Source organism: Leucoraja erinacea, chromosome 6, assembly GCF_028641065.1.
Source record: "Leucoraja erinacea ecotype New England chromosome 6, Leri_hhj_1, whole genome shotgun sequence".
Taxonomy (NCBI): Eukaryota; Metazoa; Chordata; class Chondrichthyes; order Rajiformes; family Rajidae; genus Leucoraja; species Leucoraja erinaceus.
Window position 1 is genome coordinate 16,123,337 of NC_073382.1, and position 21,272 is coordinate 16,144,608.

Here is a 21,272-nt window from a genome sequence, read left to right on the forward strand (position 1 = left end):
GTCTGCTCCCAATTATGGAAGGTGTGGTCTGGGATGAAATCGGATTGCAAACGCCCATTGGAACCGTGGTGGGACCTGAAGGGAAGGCTGCCCTAGGGAGTTGTGTCAGCCGCATCGGGAGAGGCAGCTGAGGGGACTGACCGAGGGATCCACTCTTTGTTCCATCCCACCGAGAGGGTACGGAGAGGCAGCACGATCACAAAGCCAGTCAGTGGGGAGGAATGACGTGGCAACTGATAGAGCTGCTGACTCACTGTGCCAGCGAGCCTGGAGCAAACCTGACCCCCGGTGCTTTCTGTCAAGAGTTAGCACATTCTCATAGGTTCTAGCAGAATTAGGCCATTCAGCCCATCAAGCCTCCGTTCACTGGTTCTATCCTACACACTGGGACAATTCACGGAAGCCAATTCATCTCCAAACCTGCACGTGTTTGGAATGGGAAGAAACCGGAGCACCGGTTTTGTTGGCTCCTTTCTAGAGACAGCGGAATGTATAGATGGAGTCAATGGTTGGGGAGGGGTGCTGGGTGGAGGCTAGTTTGTGTGATGGGCTGGACCGCATACACAACTCTTCAATTTCTTGCATTCTTGGACAGGGCAAGCAGTTTCCAAGGTAATTCCGTACAATAATCCTTGCTTGACAAGGATGACAAAATTCATCAGTTTCTGGCATTGTTCACCCGGTTTAGTTTAGTTTAGAGATACAGCACGGAAACAGGCCCTTCAGCCCACTGGGTCCGCATCGACCAGTAATCCCCGCATATTAATACCATCCTACACACACTATGGACAATTTTTACATTTATCAAGCCAATTTACCTACATACCTGTACATCTTTGGAGTGTGGGAGTTAACCGAAGATCTCGGAGAAAACCCACGCAGGTCACGGGGAGAACGTACAAACTCCGTACAGACAGCACCCGTAGTCGGGATCGAACCCAGGTCTCCAATGCTGCATTTGCTGTAAGGCAGCAACTTTACTGCAGCGCTGCCTTGCCGCCCTTTTTATTTTGATTTATCTTAATACTTGCAAAGAGGGGAACATTTAACTCCTGTTGTGCCTATCATAACTTCAGTGGAATGCTTCTGAATGGGTAAACATGACAACCAATCTGTACATTGCAAAATCACAAAGAGTGCTGTTAAAGTGTAGAAACAAGGGACTGCAGGTTCTGGCTCACACAAAAGGACGCAAAGTGCTGGAGTAACACAGTGGATCAGGCAGCAGCACTGGAGATCGTGGATGGGTGACGTTTTGGTTTGGGACCCTTCTTCAAACTATGTCCTTTTGATGTTAAAGTGGCTCGTGCAATTTGGTTGGAGAGGGGGAGTTGGTTCAGACAGCAGGAGCAGTCCTCGGTTCTTCTATGAATGGGATTTCCCTTTCATGTTTTAAAAAATTTTGGTACCTAAATTTAACTTTTCAACCAGAAGATGTTCAACCGGTACAGCAGCCACTCATCACCACACGCACAAGCCCCACCCTGGCACCAAAAACAGAGTCCCAGGGTGAATCGTAGTTCAAAAGCAGCTATAAACAATCCCCAGAACTGTTGTCCTCATTGCATCTACCTTGGGACTTATATTTACTCTCCCAGTATTATACAGACTGCCCCCAAACAACTTTAGAGAGAGCACGCCATCAGTGTATCTCCTGAGTCTCATTTATCCAAACACGTTACTCCTCCCCAGGGGATCCGGTTTCCTGTTCCCAACCGGCGACTGTCCTCGACCGTTGTACATTGTAGAACGCAGGCATCCAGCTAATCCAACCGGTTTTCCCAAAGCCCATCCTTTCCTGCACATTCCAGACCCAGTAAATAGTTTGCGTCTAGCCAGGGGGCTGTGGGTTGCATTGCACTGACTTATCACCGTTCTGATTTTAATTAGTCTCAATTTGCAAGAATATCTTCCAATATGTTCATAGGTTCATAAGTGATGGAAGCAGACTTCGGCCATTCGGCCCATCAAGTCTACTCCGCCATTCAATCATAGCCGAACTAGCTTTCCCTCTCAACCCCATTCTCCGGCCTTCTCCCCATAACCCCCAACACCTCTACTAATTATGAATCTATCTATTTCTGCTGTAAAAATATCCATTGACTTGGCTTGCACAGTCTTCTGTGGCATCAATTCTGATTCTGATGTTCAATTACTGCCTTGAAAACTGCTTCCAGATACAACAGGAAGGAGTTGCGCTATTTTTCTTCTTTTTTTTTTTACAAGTATATTCTTGCACTGAACGTTATTCCCTTTATCATGAATCTGTACACTGTGGTTGGCTCGATTGTAATCATGAAGGGGAAAAGATTTAATAGGAATCTGAGGGGTAACTTTTTCACAGAAAGGGTGGTGGGTGTATGGAACAAGCTGCCAGATGAGGTAGTTGAGGCAGGGACTATCCCAACATTTAAGAAGCAGTTAGACAGGTACATGGATAGGACAGGTTTGTAGGGATATTGACCAAATGCCAGCAGGTGGGACTTAGAAACATAGAAAATAGGTGCAGTAGTAGGCCATTCGGCCCTTCGAGCCTGCACCGCCATTCGATATGATCATGGCTGATCATCCAACTCAGTATCCCATCCCTGCCTTCTCTCCATACCCCCTGATCCCTTTAGCCACATCTACATCTAACTCCCTCTTAACTATAGCCAATGAACTGGCCTCAACTACCTTCTGTGGCAGAGAATTCCACAGATTCACCACTCTCTGTGTAAAAAATGATTTTCTCATCTCGGTCCTAAAAGACTTCCCTCTTATCCTTAAACTGTGACCCCTGGTTCTGGATTTCCCCAACATCGGGAATAATCTTCCTGCATCTAGCCTGTCCAACCCCTTAAGAATTTTGTAAGCTTCTATAAGATCCCCCCTCAATCTTCTGAATTCTAGCGAGTACAAGCTGAGTCTATCCAGTCTTTCTTCATATGAAAGTCCTGCCATCCTAGGAATCAGTCTGGTGAATCTTCTCTGTACTCCCTCTATGGCAAGAATGTCTTTCCTCAGATTAGGAGACCAAAACTGTACGCAATACTCCAGGTGTGGTCTCACCAAGACCCTGTACAACTGCAGTAGAACCTCCCTGCTCTTATACTCAAATCCTTTTGCTATGAATGCTAACATACCATTTGCTTTCTTCACTGCCTGCTGCACCTGCATTCCAACTTTCAATGTACCATGACACCCAGGTCTCGTTGCACCTCCCCTTTTCCTAATCGGCCACCATTCAGATAATAGACTAGTGTAGCTGGGACATGTTGGCCAGTGTGGGCAAGTTGGGCCAAAGGGCCAATTTCCACACTGTATTACTCTATGACTCTATGACAAGCACGTGGGACTAGCGTAGATAGGGATCTTGATTGGCATGGATAGATTAGACTGAAGGGCCTATTTCTCTGCCGAATGACTATGTCTCTATGACAATGCTCTAAGGTTTTAAGCAACATATCAGGCAGAGAAAGCAGTCATTCTCCACTGTTACAATGGAAGGTCATTGACCATAGACCTCAACAATGTTTCTTTAACCGCTGATACTGCCTGATCAAAATATTTCCTGAAAGTGCTTTTATTTTAGTTGAAGATATTAAATTGGTGAATTTTCCACAACTTGAGATCTGGGCAACTTGCCATCTTTTCTTTACCTGTAATTTTCCACCACCCTCCCAAATCTCAGAACTACTCCAATTCCAATGTTTAATTGCCACATGCACCAGGAACAAAATGAAATTCTTACTTGCTGAAGCTTCACAGGCACATTATACACAAGAACATTACAAATATACAATAAACAATATTACAACACATTATCAGTTTTATCAAGAAACCAGACCACAACAGTGCAAGCCTAAGTACATATACAACCTTATACAAAGTCCATAGCGGTTCGGTGCTGAGCTAAGATTGTGGCTAGGATTGTACAGTGTGGTTCAAGTGTCAGATCGTTGATTGGGAAGAAGTGGTCCTGGTACTAGAAGGAAGTGGTTCTAGAATCCTGTATTCCCAAATTACTCCCTTACAAAGCATGAGCTTGAAATTCCCCTCGCAAACATCTCTGCATACAATATGCTACCTAAAATCTATCTTTGACAAGAGATTTTGGCTGCTGCTCCCAACACCTCCTTGTATAGCACACAATCAGAACATATGTTATCAACACTCAGTGAGATCATACCACACCAAAATAAATTGAATCCATTCAAGTTGTTGAAGTTTTCCTTCCTTGCTGAGACTTGGTTGGGCCAATGCTCCATGGACCACAACTTACCCAATGCCTTTCTCCAGTTCCCCAACACGCACCATTGAAGATGGCAGTAAAACCATGGGGCATTCAATTCATCGGTCAACTCTCACGACTTAAATCAAAACTATTTGCCAAGTCCACATTGATGAAACGCAATATACCAACAAAATCAACCCAGCCATGGATCTCTACAATACTGGATGTAGCTGAACACAAAGGACGTCATCATTATTGATTAAGAAGTTAAGACAAAATCAATAATCAAATGAACCATGAACCATAAACATTCTGCCACAATTTAAGGTCAGGATCGGGGTCAAGTATCAACAAGATTTCCCCAGGGAAGGAAGCTAGCCTGATGAAAAGAGCCATGTGTAAAGAACACAACAAACTTGGAAGCAGGAATGGATCACTTAGCCTGCCCTGCAATTCAACAGAATCATGGATGATCTGGCCCAGACCTCATCTCCATCTGCCCCAATTTTAATATCCTCCATAACCTCCCAAAGGTAGAGAAATCCAGAGACTCCCCCAATCCTGTGAGTCCCTAGGCAACTGCTTTAAATGAGCACCATCTAATCTTGTAACTATGTTCTCTTCTTCAAGATTCACACAAAAATCACCCCTTTAGCCCACCATGTCCACCCTGACCACTAATCCCACTTATCAGCATTTAGTTTAGAGATACAGAGCGGAAACAGGCCCTTCAGCCCACCTAGTCCGCACTGACCAGCGATCCCCGCACTTTAACACCACCCTAGACACACTTGGAACAATTTTACATTTATACAAAGCCAATTAACCTGCAAAACTGTACATCTTTGGAGTGTGGGAGGAAACCGAAGATCTTGGAGAAAGCCCCCGGGCTCATGGGGAGTATGCACAACCTCCGTAAGGACAGCACCCGAGATCAGGATCAAACCCGGGTCTCTGGCGCTGTAAAGCTGTAGCTTTCCCACTATGCCACCGTGCCGCCCTTAGCATGGTCCATAACTGTGGTCCACAGCCTTCTGTGTCTTGGCAATTCAATTGCTCACCTGAAGAGTTTTGAACAAATCTTCCTAGTTGTTCTCTGTCCTTTTTCCATTTACCCATCTTAAAACGTATCCTCAAAATGGTTCTGATAAAACTGAAATGTTGCCCACATTCTTGCCACATCATTCATAATGATGGCCAATCTTTCATCTTTGCAACACTTTTATGCATCGACCCAGAGTATCCCTAGATTCCGATAATCTATATTACTAAAAGTCTGTTCTTGACCGGTTTTGGCTTTCTGTGCTGCGATTTCCGAGAGTACACCACCACCAAGGCCGTCATTTTTCGCCACCTCGCTCAGAGCCCCCCTCCGCCGCATGTGTGCCGAGGATTTTTCCCGTCGATGAAAAGTGACAATTAATGTTTTTACAAAATTCCCCATTATCTCTGCTGCCCCTGCTGGAGGGAGGGGGAGGGACTATAAAACCAGGAAGTGGTGTGCCTCAATCCGTCTCTGCAAGTGTGTGCCTCAATCAGTCTCTGCAAGTGGTGTGCCTCAATCAGAGCTCTGAATGACACTGACAAATGTCTACAGCACTGTGAGTACCCTTAATTTGGTTTGAAAATGAAAATATGGTTAGAGATAAAAAAAAGCCCCCCCCCCCCCCCCCCCCCCCCCTACCCTCCCCCCCCCCCCCCTCCCCCCTCCCCCCCCCCCCTCCCCTCCCCCCCCCCCCCCCCCCCCCCCCCCTTCCCTCCCCCCCCCCCCCCCCCCTCCCCCCCCCCCCCCCCCTCCCCCCCCCCCCCCTCCCCCGTCCCTCCCCTAAACCCCCCCCTTCTTCCCTCCCCCCCACACACCCCCCTCCCTACCCCCCTTCCCCACCCTCCTCCCCACCCCCTTCCCTCCCCCTCATCTCCCCCCCTCCTCTCAGCTCACCCCCTCTCAGCACCCCCTCTCTCCCCCCCTCTCTCCGTCTCCTCTCTCTCCTCCTCCCCTCCATTAGCGTGAGTGCGGGGGGGGGGGATAGTTAGTGTATGTGACGCTGCATGCCGCCTCCCCCCCACACAACCGCACGTTGGGGGAACAGACCCAACAGGTCTGCACTTGGTCTAGTAATTTTTTTTAAATAGCTACCACAGTTTTGAATAAACTCAATATATACTCACACATTGAGCCCGCAATTGTCATGGATAGAGAGATGCAGCTTGACCCAGAACATTGCAAAGATTACAAAGATAAAACCGCACCTCGTATTCCAATTGGGTATGAACGCTGAATTCTCCAATTTTAGGTAACTAACCTACACTCCCACTCATTCTCTCAATTTCATTCTTGTGCCCAGCCTAAATTTCTCCCCTCCCTTCCACCAATATTCTTTCATCTGGCTTCACAATTCGTACTTCAATCCTTATCTCACACATTCGGACCCTTCATCTTTGGCCTTTGTCCAACCATCAAAAATGTATCTCATCTGCATCTACCTCTCACTTGCCAGGCTTTGTCTGGCACTTAGATAGACACAAAAAGCTGGAGTAACTCAGCAAGACAGGCAGCATCTGTGGAGAAAAGGAATGGGTGACATTTCGGGGCGAGACCCTTCTTCAGTTCCTTCCTACACATTTTGTCTTGCCCATCCTCATTACCAGCTTTCTTCCCCCCCCCCCCCCCCCACCACAACAATCGGTGTGAAGAAGGGTCCCAACCTACCCGTGTTCTCCAGGGATGTTGCCTGACCCACTGTGTCCCTTCTATTGCACAGATTTTTCCCTTTTATTGCAAAGATTTCTTGGGAGCACAGTCCAAATCTGTGACCCCTACCGCTGAGAACAACAACGGTACTCTAGGCTCCTCTCCCAGTTACACCCATTCCTAGCTTGAGTGTACATCAACATTTCTTTATCATCAAAGACAGACACAAAATGCTGGAGTAACTCAGCAGCATCTTTAGAGAGAAGGAATGGGTGACGTTTCGGGTAGAGAACCTCCTTCAGACTTCAGAAGGGTCTCGTACCTAAACGTCACCCATTCCTTCCCTCCAGAGATGCTGCCTGTCCCGCTGAGTTACTCCAGCATTTTGAGGGTAGACAAAAATGCTGGAGAAACTCAGCGGGTGAGGGAGCATCTATGGAGCGAAGGGATAGGTGACGTTTTGGGTCGAGACCCTTCTTCAGACTGATGTGGGGGTGGGGGGCGGGAAGAAGAAATGAAGAGGTGGAGACAGTGGGCTGAGGGAGAGCTGTGAAGGGGAGGTGAAAGAGGCAGAAGGCAAGGACTACCTGAAATTGGAGAAGTCAATGTTCATACTACCGGGGTGTACCAAGCGAAATACGAGGTGCTGCTCTTCCAATTTACGGTGGGACTCACTCTGGCCATGGAGGAGGCCGAGGACCACCACCCGACCCGTGGAGCTGGAGACCACCACCCGACCCGTGGAGCTGGAGAACGCCACCCGACCCGTGGAGCTGGAGACCGCCACCCGACCCGTGGAGCTGGGGACCACCACCCGACCCGCCCGTGGAGCTGGAGAACGCCAGCCGACCCGTGGAGCTGGAGACCACCACCCGACCCGTGGAGCTAGAGAACGCGCCAGGAAAGCCCCGGGGCTGGAGACCATCAGCAGAGCCGCGGGGCTGAAGGAGTAACGCGGAGTAACGCAGACGCGGAGCAACGGAGCGGCAGAACACCAGCGCGCACCAAGCCAGCTCGGCCCATCAGAAGCACCAACAGACGGCGATGGGTACGAAAACACCGCCGGGGACGCAGAGGTGGGTTAAAGGCCAGGTTAGAGCTAGCCCCACACAGGGCAGCGATTCCTAGCCTTTTCCTCGCCAACGTGCGCTCACTGGCAAACAAAATGGATGAACTCCGGCTAAGGATCACCTCCCACAACCGGATCAAGGACTGCAACATCTTGATCTTCACTGAAACTTGGCTCAACACTGACGTTCCTGACAGCGCCATCCAGCTATCGGGGCGTCATTTACTCCGAGCGGACAGGACATCAGACACTGGTAAGACCAGAGGGGGGGGTCTGTGCATTTATGTAAACAAAGCATGGTGCACGGACTCCACCATCATCGAGTCACTGCTCAGCTAACCTTGAATTCCTCTTGGTTAGATGCAGACCGTTCTATCTGCCCAGAGAGTTCACCTCCACTGTTGTGACTGCAGCCTATATCCCTCCTGATGCTAATGCCAAGCTTGAAATGAAAGAGCTGCATACTGCCATTAGCAAACAACAGACGCACAACCCCGAGGCAGCCTTCATTGTTGCGGGTGACTTCAATCACTCCAACCTGAAGACTGTACTCCCCAAATTCCACCAACATGTATCCTTCCCCACTAGAGTAGACAAGACACTGGACAAAGTCTACACCAATATGGCTGAAGCTTACAAAGCCATCCCCCTCCCCCACTTTGGTCAGTCTGATCACGTCTCATTGTTCCTGCTCCCTAAGTACTCCCCACTCATCAGACGGGTTAAAACAACTGTAAGGACAGTTAAAGTCTGGTCAGAGGAAGCGGACTTCACACTTCAGCAGTGTTTTGGAAACACTGACTGGAAGGCGTTTGCAGCCCAGGCCACCCTTGACTCTCACACGGACATTGATTCCTATACATCCTCTGTTCTGGACTTTATAAACTCCACCATCAATAGTGTCACCTCCCTCAAACAGGTGACCATATACCCGAATCAGAAGCCATGGATGAACAGCGAGGTCAGGCTACTGCTGAAAGCACGGGACACCGCTTTCAGGTCAGGCGATGCTCGAGCCTACAGTTCATCCAGGGCTAACCTGAAGAGGGGCATCAGGAAGGCCAAGCACTGCCATAAGCTCAGGATTGAGGAGCACTTCAACAACAACTCCGACCCCCGACGCATGTGGCAAGGCATCCAGGCCATCACGGACTACAGACCCTCCAACATCACCCCCACATCCAGCGACGCCTCCTTCCTTGAGGAGCTGAATCACTTCTATGGCCGCTTCGACAGGGACAATCTAGAGACAGCCATCAAGGCTGTGCTACCTGCCGATCACCAACCCCTCACACTCACCCCCTACGACGTGTACGTGGCACTGAGTAGGACTAATGCACGTAAGGCTGCTGGCCCTGACGGCATCCCTGGGCGCGTGCTCAGTGCCTGTGCTGCGCAGCTGACAGACGTCTGGACTGACATCTTCAACCTGTCACTTGCCCAAGCAGTTGTCCCCACTTGCCTTAAAGCCACCTCCATCGTGCCAGTGCCAAAACACTCCACTGCGGCAAGCCTCAACGACTTCCGCCCAGTTGCACTTACCCCCATCATCACCAAGTGCTTCGAGAGGCTGGTCCTGGCACACCTCAAAAGCTGCCTACCCCCCACACTGGATCCCTATCAGTTTGCCTACCGCAAGAACAGGAGTACGGAGGATGCCATCTCAACGGCACTTCACTCCGCCCTCTCCCCCCTTGACAACAGAGACACTTATGTAAGAATGCTGTTCATCGATTACAGCTCAGCATTCAACACCATTATTCCATCAAAACTGATCACCAAACTCGGTAACCTGGGCATCGACCCCTCCCTCTGCAACTGGATACTGGACTTTCTAACCAACAGACCCCAGTCTGTGAGGTTAGACAAGCACACCTCTTCAACCCTCACCCTGAACACCGGCGTTCCTCAGGGCTGTGTGCTGAGCCCCCTCCTCTACTCCCTCTTCACCTATGACTGCACACCTGTACATGGTACTAACACCATCATCAAGTATGCAGATGATACAACCGTGATTGGCCTCATCAGCAACAACGATGAGCTGGCCTACAGGGAGGAGGTCCAGCACTTAGCAGCATGGTGCGCTGACAACAACCTGGCCCTTAACTCCAAGAAGACCAAGGAGCTCATTGTAGACTTCAGGAAGTCCAGAGGCGGCACGCACACCCCCATCCACATTAACGGGACGGAGGTGGAACGTGTTTCTAGCTTCAGGTTCCTGGGAGTCAACATCTCCGATGACCTCTCTTGGACCCACAATACCTCTACTCTGATCAAGAAGGCTCATCAGCGTCTCTTCTTCCTGAGGAGACTGAAGAAGGTCCATCTGTCTCCTCAGATCCTGGTGAACTTCTACCGCTGCACCATCGAGAGCATCCTTACCAACTGCATCACAGTATGGTATGGCAACTGCTCTGTCTCCGACAGGAAAGGCATTGCAGAGGGTGGTGAAAATTGCCCAACGCATCACCGGTTCCACGCTCCCCTCCATTGAGTCTGTCCAAAGCAAGCGCTGTCTGCGGAGGGCGCTCAGCATCGCCAAGGACTGCTCTCACCCCAACCATGGACTGTTTACCCTCCTACCACCCGGGAGGCGCTACAGGTCTCTCCGTTGCCGAACCAGCAGGTCGAGGAACAGCTTCTTTCCGGCCGCTGTCACTCTACTAAACAACGTACCTCGGTGACTGCCAATCACCCCCCCCCCCCCCCCCCCCCCCCCCCCCCCCCGGACACTTATTATTTATTTTTTTTTAATTCAAAATCGTTTGCTATGTCGCTCTTCAAGGGAGATGCTAAATGCATTTCGTTGTCTCTGTACTGTACACTGACAATGACAATTAAAATTGAATCTGAATCTGAATCTGAATCTGAATCTGACAGAGAGGTCGGATTTGGAATGGGAGGGGGAGTTGAAGTGCTGAGCCACCGGGAGATCAGGTTGGTTAATGCAGACTGAGCGGAGGTGTTGGGCAAAGCGATCGCCAAGCCTTAGTCTCCGCTTAGTCTCACCGATGTAGAGCAGCTGACATCTAGAGCAGCGGATGCAATAGATGAGGTTGGAGGAGGTGAACCTCTGCCGCACCTGGAAGGACTGCTTAGGTCCTTGGATGGAGTCAAGGGGGGAGGTAAAGCGACAAGTGTAGCATTTCCTGCGGTTGCAAGGGGTTTGGGTGGGAAGGGACGAATGGACCAGGGAGTTACGGAGGAGCGGTCTCTGCGAAAAGCCGAAAATTGGAGGAAGAGCACCTCATATTTCGCTTGGGTAGTTTATACGCCAGCGGTATGAACGTTAACTTCTTCAATCTCAGTTAGTCCTTGCTTTCTCCCTCTTTCCCCTCCCCTTCCCAGCTCTTCCACAGCCCACCATCTTCCTTTCTTCTTCCCGCCCCCTCCACCCCCACATCAGTCTGAAGAAGGGTCTCGACCCGAAACGTCACCTATTCCCTTGCACCTTAGATGCTGCCTCACCCACTGAGCTTCTCCAGCATTTTAGTCTACCTTCGATTTTTCCAGCATCTGAAGTTCCTTCTCCAGCATTTTCTGTCTATCTTTGTCACGGTGGCACAGCGGTAGAGTTGCTGCTTTACAGCAAAAATGCAGAGCCAGAGGCCCGGGTTCGATCCTGACTACGGGCGCTGTCTGTGTGTAGTTTGTACGTTCTCCCCGTGATCTGCGTAGGTTTTCTCCAAGATCTTCGGTTTCCTCCCACACTCCACAAAGACGTACAGGTTTGTAGGTTAATGGGCTTATTTAAATGGCTTGATAAAAATGTTAAAATTGTCCAAGTTGGCGATATGCAGAGTACTGCCCTGCTGACTACAAAATTCAGAAGGTTCGGAATAAAGCAACATCTGCAGTTCCTTCCTACACATTCCTTTATCACTAGACTGGGTCTAGTCCAACAACACTGCTGGAGCACCTTCACCAGAAGGACTACAGTAGTTCAAGGCAGCAGCTCCCCATCACGTTCTCAAGGACAACTCCTAGTGATTCCTACGTACCGACAATGAACGTTTTTACTGAGGAATAAAGCCAGAAATTACAGAGCGCCACAAACCAGACCACAGCAAGGAGTCACCGTCTGCAACTCTCAAAGACAACAACAAATCAAAACAGTTCCAAATGCTTCTAACATGACCCACAGGACAGCTGCAAAATAAGTCTGTTATTGTCGTGTTTCAGGTGGCCAGGCTGAGAAATAACAAGCAATGGATGCCAACTCACTTCACCTTCCTTCCTGGTTCTCCAGGGAATGTAACTCCGTTGTTAACTCCGCACACACCCAGGTAACAAGCAGAAATTCACACCCCTTCAAGGCACATAACACGTTAAAGACCTGTGGAAATCAGCTGGCAACAAGCCGCCACTTCAAGCTCCCCGCAAGTAGCAGCGGGGGATAGAAACAAGGAGCATTTGGCACAAATTGGCAACAGGTAGGAGAAAGAGGAACAGAGGTCCCCGCCCCCAGAGGGGTGGGTTTGGTGTGTTTGACCTTACCGGAACTTCATGCACTTCCTGGGTGTCATCCAGCATTTGGACCTTGATGGGGATGAGTTTGCCAGAGGGAGAGTTGGGTGGCTTCAGCCCTGGTTCCAAGGTGCTGATCCCGGTGGTCTCCTGCCCGCCCAGCCTGGCGCCGGGGCTCTGAAGCGGTTGGTGGGTGAGTTCGATATCCGCCATCCTTCCCGTTCCGGTTCCCGCGATACTGCAAAGGAAGAACAAGCATGAGGAGCGCGTTCCACTCAAGGGTCTACTCAATGCCAGGAGAAATCTCTATGAGAGTTGTGGGTGCAGCCCAGTCCATTGCACAGACTAGAATACTCCATCTATACCTAACGCTGCATCGGAAGAGAAACCTACGTAATCAAAGACGTCTCACCTTAGTCATTTCTTCTTCTGCCCATTCCGTCAGGCAGAAGATATAGAAGGTTGAAAGCGTGTACTGCCCGATTCAGCACCAGCTTCTTCCCCTCTATTATCAGGCTTCTGTATGGTCCCATCTTTAACTAGGATACCGTCCGATTCACCTCTACCCCAGGGGGTATATTAGGAACTGGTGCACTACATTGCTAAGAACTATAGCCTCCACTATATTCTCCAGTCTTCCAGTAAAGAAAGGCCCATAAACGTCTCTCAATTTTATAAATGTCAATACAGTCACCCCTCAACCTTCTTTGCTCCAGGGAAAACTGTTCCATCTTATCCAACTTCCCGTTATAACTCAAGCCCTCCAGTCTTGGCAATCTCCATGTGAATTATTTTTCATGAAATAAATCTTGTGTGAAAGAAAAGATCCAGGCTCCTTTAGTTCTTTAGCTGATCTCCTTTAAGCAGAAGATAATGTTGGAGTAACTCAGCGGGACGGGCAGCATCTCTGGAGAGAAGGAATGGGTGACATTTCGGGTCGAGACCCTTCTACAGACTGATGACAGGGTAGAGGGAGATACATAGATAAGGAAATGTAAGGTGTGGAAACAAGACAAAGGGGATGTAGATCAAAGAAAATGTAGAATAGATCATTGTTAGCTGGGAGAAGGTAACAACAAGGCATTGTCTCTTGTCATCTACCCTCCTTAACCCAACTTCATCAATTTGATTTCCTCCAATAAAATCTCGCCTCAATCTTCTCCACTCCAGTTACAGCCCCCAACGTCTCCCCAGAATGTAAACGGAAATAAGATTCCAATAAGATTCCAACCTGTGCCTTTAAAAAATTGTTCTTGTAACTTATTCCAAAGTTTTGTTTTAGTTTGCACTTCTTTGTGTTCTTTTTATTTCACAGTTCTTCTGTTATCTGATGGAATAGGGGGGTCAGCAATGGATTGTGTAACAGTCTGAACAGATCTTCCATATAAACCAGGGCTCACACTTAACTTTTTTTCCTTGTTGCCAGCCGGGCAACCTAGGCAGCTTTTTAGGTTGCCAATGACAGTTTAGGTGGTCATTTAGGACGGCTTGCATGACGTGTGCGATAATGTGCTCAGACGAAGTGCGTAGTTACCAGTCGGAATTATGCTCAATGAAGCATTCACATATTATTTCTGCTTCAAATAAAGTCACAAACTAAACATATTCACCAATCAAGACATGATATATACCACAATGACATGCAGCAAAATAATAATATAGTATCTCAACTCTTTTTACACATTGCAATGAATGCAATTTCTATTAGTTCTTTCCACTTTCAAACAAAAATGTGGTTGGATTACTCAGCATATTATCAACCTGTGTTAATAAATCCTGGACCATGGTAACATATATGCTTAACCATGCACACTACAGATTGATACAAGCATGTTTTCTGTGAAGGACAAAAAATTATCATGATCTGGCCATAGCATGGGTCGTTATTGCTATTGGTACAGAAACACTCTCGCTGGTAACTACGCACTTCGTCCGAGCACATTATCGCACACGTCATGCAAGCTGTCCTAAATGACCACCTAAAATGAATTCTGTAATAACGTGTCAACGGTAGCAGCGACAATCGAACACAGCGGTTTTAATGTTTCACGTGTTCACAATTTAATTAATCCATCTTTATGGACTACAACAAATAATAACATTGGGAATTTGATTGCATTCCGTTATCAAACATTGTCAATGTTCGCTCTGAAGACATTTCCAGCACAATCGGGTCAGTGAGGGCGGGGGGGGGGGGTGTGTGTGTGATGTGTGTGTGTGGGTGTGTGTGTGTGTGATTCAGGGGGGGGGGGGGGGGGGGGGGGGGGGTTGAGAAGGAAAACGGTGCGGAATGGAAGGATTGAGGCAGGTGAATTAGTACGTGTTGGTTGGAGTATGTAAAATTGTGAAGGGAGAGCACGGGGGATGTCAGTGGTGTTGGATGGGGGGGATCAGTACAGGATGAATGGATGGGAACAGTACAGGATGAATGGGGGTAGACAAAAATGCTGGAGAAACTCAGCGGGTGAGGCAGCATCTATGGAGCAAAGGAAATAGGCAATGTTTCGGGTCGAGACCCTTCTTCAGACTGAATTCTTGAATGGGGGATCAGTACAGGATGGATGGGGCGGGGATCAGCGCAGGATGAATCGGCGGATCAGTACAGGATGAATGGGGGGGTCGGTACAGTGTGGATCGGAGGGTCTGTGCAGGATGAATGAGGGATCACTACAGGATGAATGAGGGGATCAGTACAGGATGAATGGGTGGGTCAGTAAAAGATGAATGGTGATTCAGTACAGGATGGATGGGATATCAGTACAGGATGGATGGGGGCATCTGTACAGGATGAATGGGTGGGGATTCTGTACAGGATGAATGGGTGGGTCAGTAAAAGATGAATGGTGATTCAGTACAGGATGAATGGGAGATCAGTACAGGATGAATGAGGGGATTAGTATAGGATGAATGAGGGGATCGTTACAGGATAAATGGAGGGTTCAGTAAAAGATGATTGGGGAGATCACTACAGGATGGATGGGGGGAGCAGTGCAGGATGGATGGGAAAGGGGGTCAGTACAGGATGAATAGGGGGAATCAGTACAGGATGAATGGGAGGCGGGGCGAGTACAGGATGAATTGGGGGACAAGTGTAGGATGGATGGGGGGGGGGTGGCAGGAGAATCAATGCGAGATGGATAGGGAGATCAGTGCAGGATGAATAGATGGGGGGGGGGGGTAGATGGGGAGGGGAGCACAGGGGATGTCTGAGGACTGAATAGAGGTGGGAATGGGGATCAGTGCGGGATGGAGAGGAGGGGTCTCAGGATAAGGGGGTTGGAGGGGGACGCTGACACAAAACGTCACGTTCCTTTTCTCCAGAGATGCTGCCTCACACCACCGCTGAGTTACTCCAGTTTTTTGTGTCTGCCTTCGGTATAAACCAGTATCTGCAGTGCCAAGCCGGGCAAAATGACTCGGCATTTAGGTTGCCCTGTGGGACTTTGGGTGGTCATTGGCACCCGGGCAATCGCTAATTTCAAGCCCTGTAAACCCTAATGCACTTCAGATTTCATTGTTTTTTTTGCTGGTTTTGTGATATGCTACCAATTGCTCAGAATTTTCAACGGGAAAATGATTAACAGAAAGGATGACTTTGCACATGCGATCGTTTGAAAAGCAGATCTTGAAAGAGCAGGGAAATCTTCCTTCACAAGCTTGGGATGGAACAGAGGGAATAGGGGGTTATTATTCCCTGATGGATAGAGCACTGTTACTGTAACCTGTTTTTTTACTGCTGCCCCAGTGCCTGCTGTGCATGTCCTGCCCAACAGTAAACCATCAACCAACAGTAGAAAATAAATAGAGGTTATTTTGTTATGACCACATTGCTGCTCATAGGAGAGTGCTGTACACAAATCAGCCGCAGTGTTTCCCACATGACACAGGACAGATCCTCCTCAACGTACGACAAGGTTCAGTTCAGTTTAGTTTCGAGATACAGCATGGAAACAGGCCCTTCAGCCTACCGGGTCCATAAATAACCAGCGATCCCCGTACACCAGCTCTATCCAACACATAGGGACAATTTACAATTTTTACCGAAGCCAATTACCCTACAGACCTGTGCATCTTTGGCGTGCGGGAGGAAACTGGAGCACCCAGGCAAAGCCTACACGGTCACGGGGAGAATGTACAAACTCCATGCACACAGCACCAACGGCCAGGATCGAACGCGGGTCTCTGCCGCTGCACCACCGTGCCGCCAACATTCCCATTGCAATTGCCCGGCGATAGTTAAATAAAAACATAGGCCAGTGAAGGGCAACGTGTAGTTAAATCAGGGCGTTTAACTCAACCATTCCCGCACGGCTGTTTGCGGTTGTTAACATCTTGCAAAGTGGCAGCTATTTTTGCATTATATAAAACACGTCATCCAATCTGGAACTGCCGAAAATTATGATTGAGGTGTTTAATCACCCCGACTGCAATAATGGCAGGACTAAATCGACCTCATATTTAGGCATCACCTCTCCCCCCCAAAAGAAAAAGAGCAAGTCAGGAGGAGAAGAATTTGCTCATCTGTTAAGTATCAATAAATGGGGTTAAACCAATAAATCAATGCCTTACACAACATCTCCATACCCACCCGGTGAGTCATCTTGGGTCTCTGTGTCAACACCAGGAGGTCACAGGTCAAGGGTCGCCGTCCTACAGAAAGGAGGCTTCCCTATCGATTGGACGAGCACTTTCACATCTAGCTGGGTGGCCCACTCACATCCTGCGAGGAATCGGGATCTTCAGGCCCGCTCACACCCAGCACCTGTCTCCTTCATTCATTGCCAGCCAACTCTCATGCTGTGTCAATCCTCTCCAAGACACTGAGTTGTGAATTCTACTCCCGCACCAGAGATCAGAGCGGCAAAACACAGCCCACTGACCAATGCAACGCCAATGAAGCAGCACTTCCTGAGATAGCTTCCTTCTTTGGTGAAAACCAAAGTTATAGTTTTTCCTCAAACAGAGGGAAAGAAACAAGGCAAGGGAGTTCTCCCCAGCCTCTCCATCCAATGTTAACCCCACAACCAACAGCAAGATCATCGTGCCATCATCAGAACATTTGGACGGCCTAGTGGCGCAGCGGTAGAGTTGCAACCTATCGGTACCAGAGATCCTGGTTCGATCCTGGCTACCGGTGCCATCTGCACTGAGTTTGTTTGTTCTCCCTGTGACCGAGAGTTTTCTACGGGTGCTCCGGTTTCCTCCCACATCCCGAAGACGTGCGGGTTTTGTAGGTTAATTGGCATCGGTAAAACTGTCCCTAGTGTGTGCACAGGGTAATCACTGGTTGGCACGGACTCGGTGGGCCGAAGGGCCTATTTCCAACTCTAAAGAACAGTTGTGGGGACCTTGCTCTTTGCAAATTGGCTACCCAATCTCCAGACAGTGCAACACTGAGCCACTTCAAAAACAGGTTATTGGTTTTGAAGTGCTTTAGAAAGTCTGGAGCTCAAGAAATGCACTATAATAAAATGCAACAAGGACAGAGAATGCTGGCCAGGCAGCATCTGTGGAAAGAGAAACTGTCTATGTTTTGAGTCTGCAACCCTTCAACTGAAAACTAACCCCTATCGCTCTCTTTCACAGTTTTAATGGAGAGAAGGTAGGGGAGGGGTGTGTAGAACAAAAGATGTGGCCCTGATTTGCTGAGTATATCCTGCATTTTCTGTCTGTTTTATTTGTTTTCAGCATCTGCAGATTTTCAGAACAAAGGGAATATCTGTGATAGGACGTGGAAATAGCTTTAATTAACCCATGTGGTCTGTATGTCGGAATCATTAATAGTGGTGGGGGGACGTGCCTGGCAAGTACCGCCGTGTGAGTGTGGGATAAGAAAAATTGAGCCAACAATATCTAAAACCAGAAAATTGATAAGCTGAAAAATCTAAGAAGGTCCGATATCCAAGGAACTATGAGTCACGGGCTACATCCAGGACACCCCTAACCTTGGTGACTGAGAAGCAGTTGTATTGCAACTGGTAAAATGTCAAAAAGGGCCTACGAGAGTGACCTGGGAGCATGCATGCTTTCAAAGGACATGAGAACTAATTCAGGGATGATTTAAAGGAAAGAAAGATGGGAGGAAAGGAACGTACACCAGGTAGCCCAGCGAGGTTTACGGACCTGCTTGCGTGGTTCTTTTGTGGGGGTGGGGAGAGTGGAGGCCCACCCCATTCAGGCTCAAGGCTGCTGACACAGAAGCACAGGAGAGCCCACGGAGACAGGGACAAAGTGGCGATGATAGGCAACATGCTTCCGCAAGACAAAGGCAGCTGTGCTTTAACTGAAAAGCCACCATCTATCTCTCAGTCGCCCTAGCAAGTATGCCTGCAATCCGACTGCCCACCAGTTGCATTTGCAGCCTCAGTTCACCTCAAGACACTCTCGCAGCCAGCGAGCCTCTCATAGTGGTCGTTACTGCTGTGACAGTGGGCGCACAACGGTGGGCGCACAGCGGTGGGCGCACAGCGGCAATTATGTGCGCAGCAAGATCCAGCGGCAGAACAATAACCAGAAGGTGTACTCTTTATGGCGTCAATCGAGATACCAATATTGGCCATGTCCCAGTAAATTGCTCCAGGCTCCAACTATTTTGTTTATGTTTACAGGTACAGCATGAAAACCGGCCCTTCAGCCCACCGAACCCACAGCGACCATCCTGCGCACTAGTTCTAGGTTAGTCCAGTTTCGCACCCTACACACCAAGTGCAATTTGTAGAGGCCAATTAACCAACCAACCTGCACATCTTTGGAATGTGGGAGGAAACCAGAGCACCCGGAGAAAACCCACGTGGTCACAGGGAGAACATACAAACTCCACGCAAATAGCACCAGTGGTCAGAGTCAAACCCGGATCTCTGGCAGCGAGGCAGCATCTCCGTTGCTGCTCCACCTTAAAGATGAAAATCCCATTATAATATTTTGAGGGGAGTTATTGCCCTGCGCTAAATTTACATTCAACCGAGATGAAAAAGCTATTGCCCCACCATAAACGCACTGCTGTACATTGAAGCTGGCTGCGCCCTGGTTAACTGCAGTTGTTCCAACCCTACAACACACGTGAACTTCACTGGCTCGGGTAACCAATAATACAAGAGATTTTTAAGCACAGACATCAACACACAGGCTCCATTATTCAAAGCATAATTGCAGGTTTAAATTTGCTCGAGGCCCACATGTAGTAAATGGACAAACTAATTTCCGCAATGCTCCATTTAAGCAATCCAAATATGCAGAGAACACGTCAACGCTTACACCTTCCCCCCTCAGTCCCTCAACTCAACCTTCCTCACTTACACCTCCATTCCAGTACCAACATACACCCTGCTCGCTCCCCAAGCCTCTGTTAAACCTCCCCACTTTTCTTTCACGTAAAATATAAAAAGGGTTTGTTTTTATACTTCAGCATCAATGGAGCCGAAGTGCAGATGGACAGGAGCTTCAAGTTCCTCGGTGTGAACGTCACCAACAATTTGCCCTGCACCGACCAACTTAGAGCGACAACCAAGAAAGCAGACGAACGCCTCCACCTCCTCAGAAGACCAAGTAAGTTTGGCATGTCTCCAATGAAGTTCTGTAGATACACTGTAGAAAGCATCCTAACAGGATACAGTATATCACAGCGTGGCTTGGCAGCAGCTCGGCCCAGACCACAAGAAATGCAGCTCTGAGAGTGAAGTACCACTGTAACCCATGCTCTTCAAGGGGATAATTATGGTGTATAATAAATACTATGATGTCCATACCTGGTGAACAAATAAAACCTCACCCTTGAGCCTCGTTTGGAAAGGGGTAACAAGGTTACTGGCATAAGGTGGGCACCCACAATTACTGTCACAATCTATCCAAAGTATTTCCACCAGAGAACCACAGTGAGTGGTGTTAAGTGAAAATGTTTCACAGTATCAATCTGCCACTCCTGCTGCATTCAATATTGGTTTCAATCATCGGCTTGTTTTTTGATTAAAAACAACTTGCATTTATATAGCACCTGGAAGATAACTTCAGAGGAGTCCTTTATTTCAGGGATCCGGGCACTTCAGCCGACCGAGTCTGCGTCGACCAACCATCACCCATACACTAGCTCTATCCACTATCCAACACACTAGGGACAATTTACCAAAGCCAATTAGCCTGCACATCGTTGGAATGCGGGAGGAAACCAGGGTACCCGGACAAAACCCACAAACTCCGTGCCAACAGGACCCGCAGTCAGGATCGAACCGGGGTCTCTGGCGCTGTAAGGCAGCAACTCTACCGCCGCGCCCAGTGTGAGCAGTGGTTTTCACTGCATAATCAAGTCACTCTAAACAGGACGGAAACAAGGTTGTGTGCTTGGCACTTGCTGCTTCTAGCCTGGCCGAGTTGAACTGTATCCAGTGTAACATTCACTACGGCCAAGTCACATTTAACTAGGTCTTTGTGCCATTCCTAAACTGATCTGAATGCTCCAATTTATGTCGATAACATATGGCTCATTTATTAAAAGAATCATTCTCTCACAGCTTTGGACGTTTTGTAAATCATAATCCCGACATACACACCTACCAGATGGACAGGATCCAAAATGCACAACCACCCGACGGCACTCCAGGCTCCCACTTGGCTCATTAAGCTGTTACTGTCGTCCCAAAGAGCTACTCGGGTAAATCCCACCTCCCTAACCTTTTCCCTTCAGACTTCAGACCCAGCTCAATGGGTTCCCCTCGCTCATCCAAGCCCAAAGTTTGGGGATTCACGACCCACTCCGGACTTGAGCGCTATGCTGCCTTTCATATGAGACATTAGACTGAGAACTTTAATTTAGTTCATTGTCACGTGTACCAAGG

At 48.6% G+C, this 21,272-nt stretch overlaps 1 protein-coding gene across 1 annotated transcript in view; it reads right to left on the reverse strand.

The window, feature by feature from the left end:
- Window positions 1-21,272, reverse strand: part of farp1 (FERM, RhoGEF (ARHGEF) and pleckstrin domain protein 1 (chondrocyte-derived)) — a 254,948-nt gene that overhangs the window by 223,274 nt on the left and 10,402 nt on the right. Inside the window, exon 2 of the mRNA XM_055636674.1 lies at window positions 12,475-12,682. Coding sequence (XP_055492649.1) covers window positions 12,475-12,657 — 183 coding nt within the window. The 5' untranslated portion in view covers window positions 12,658-12,682. The remainder of the gene's footprint in view (window positions 1-12,474; window positions 12,683-21,272) is intronic.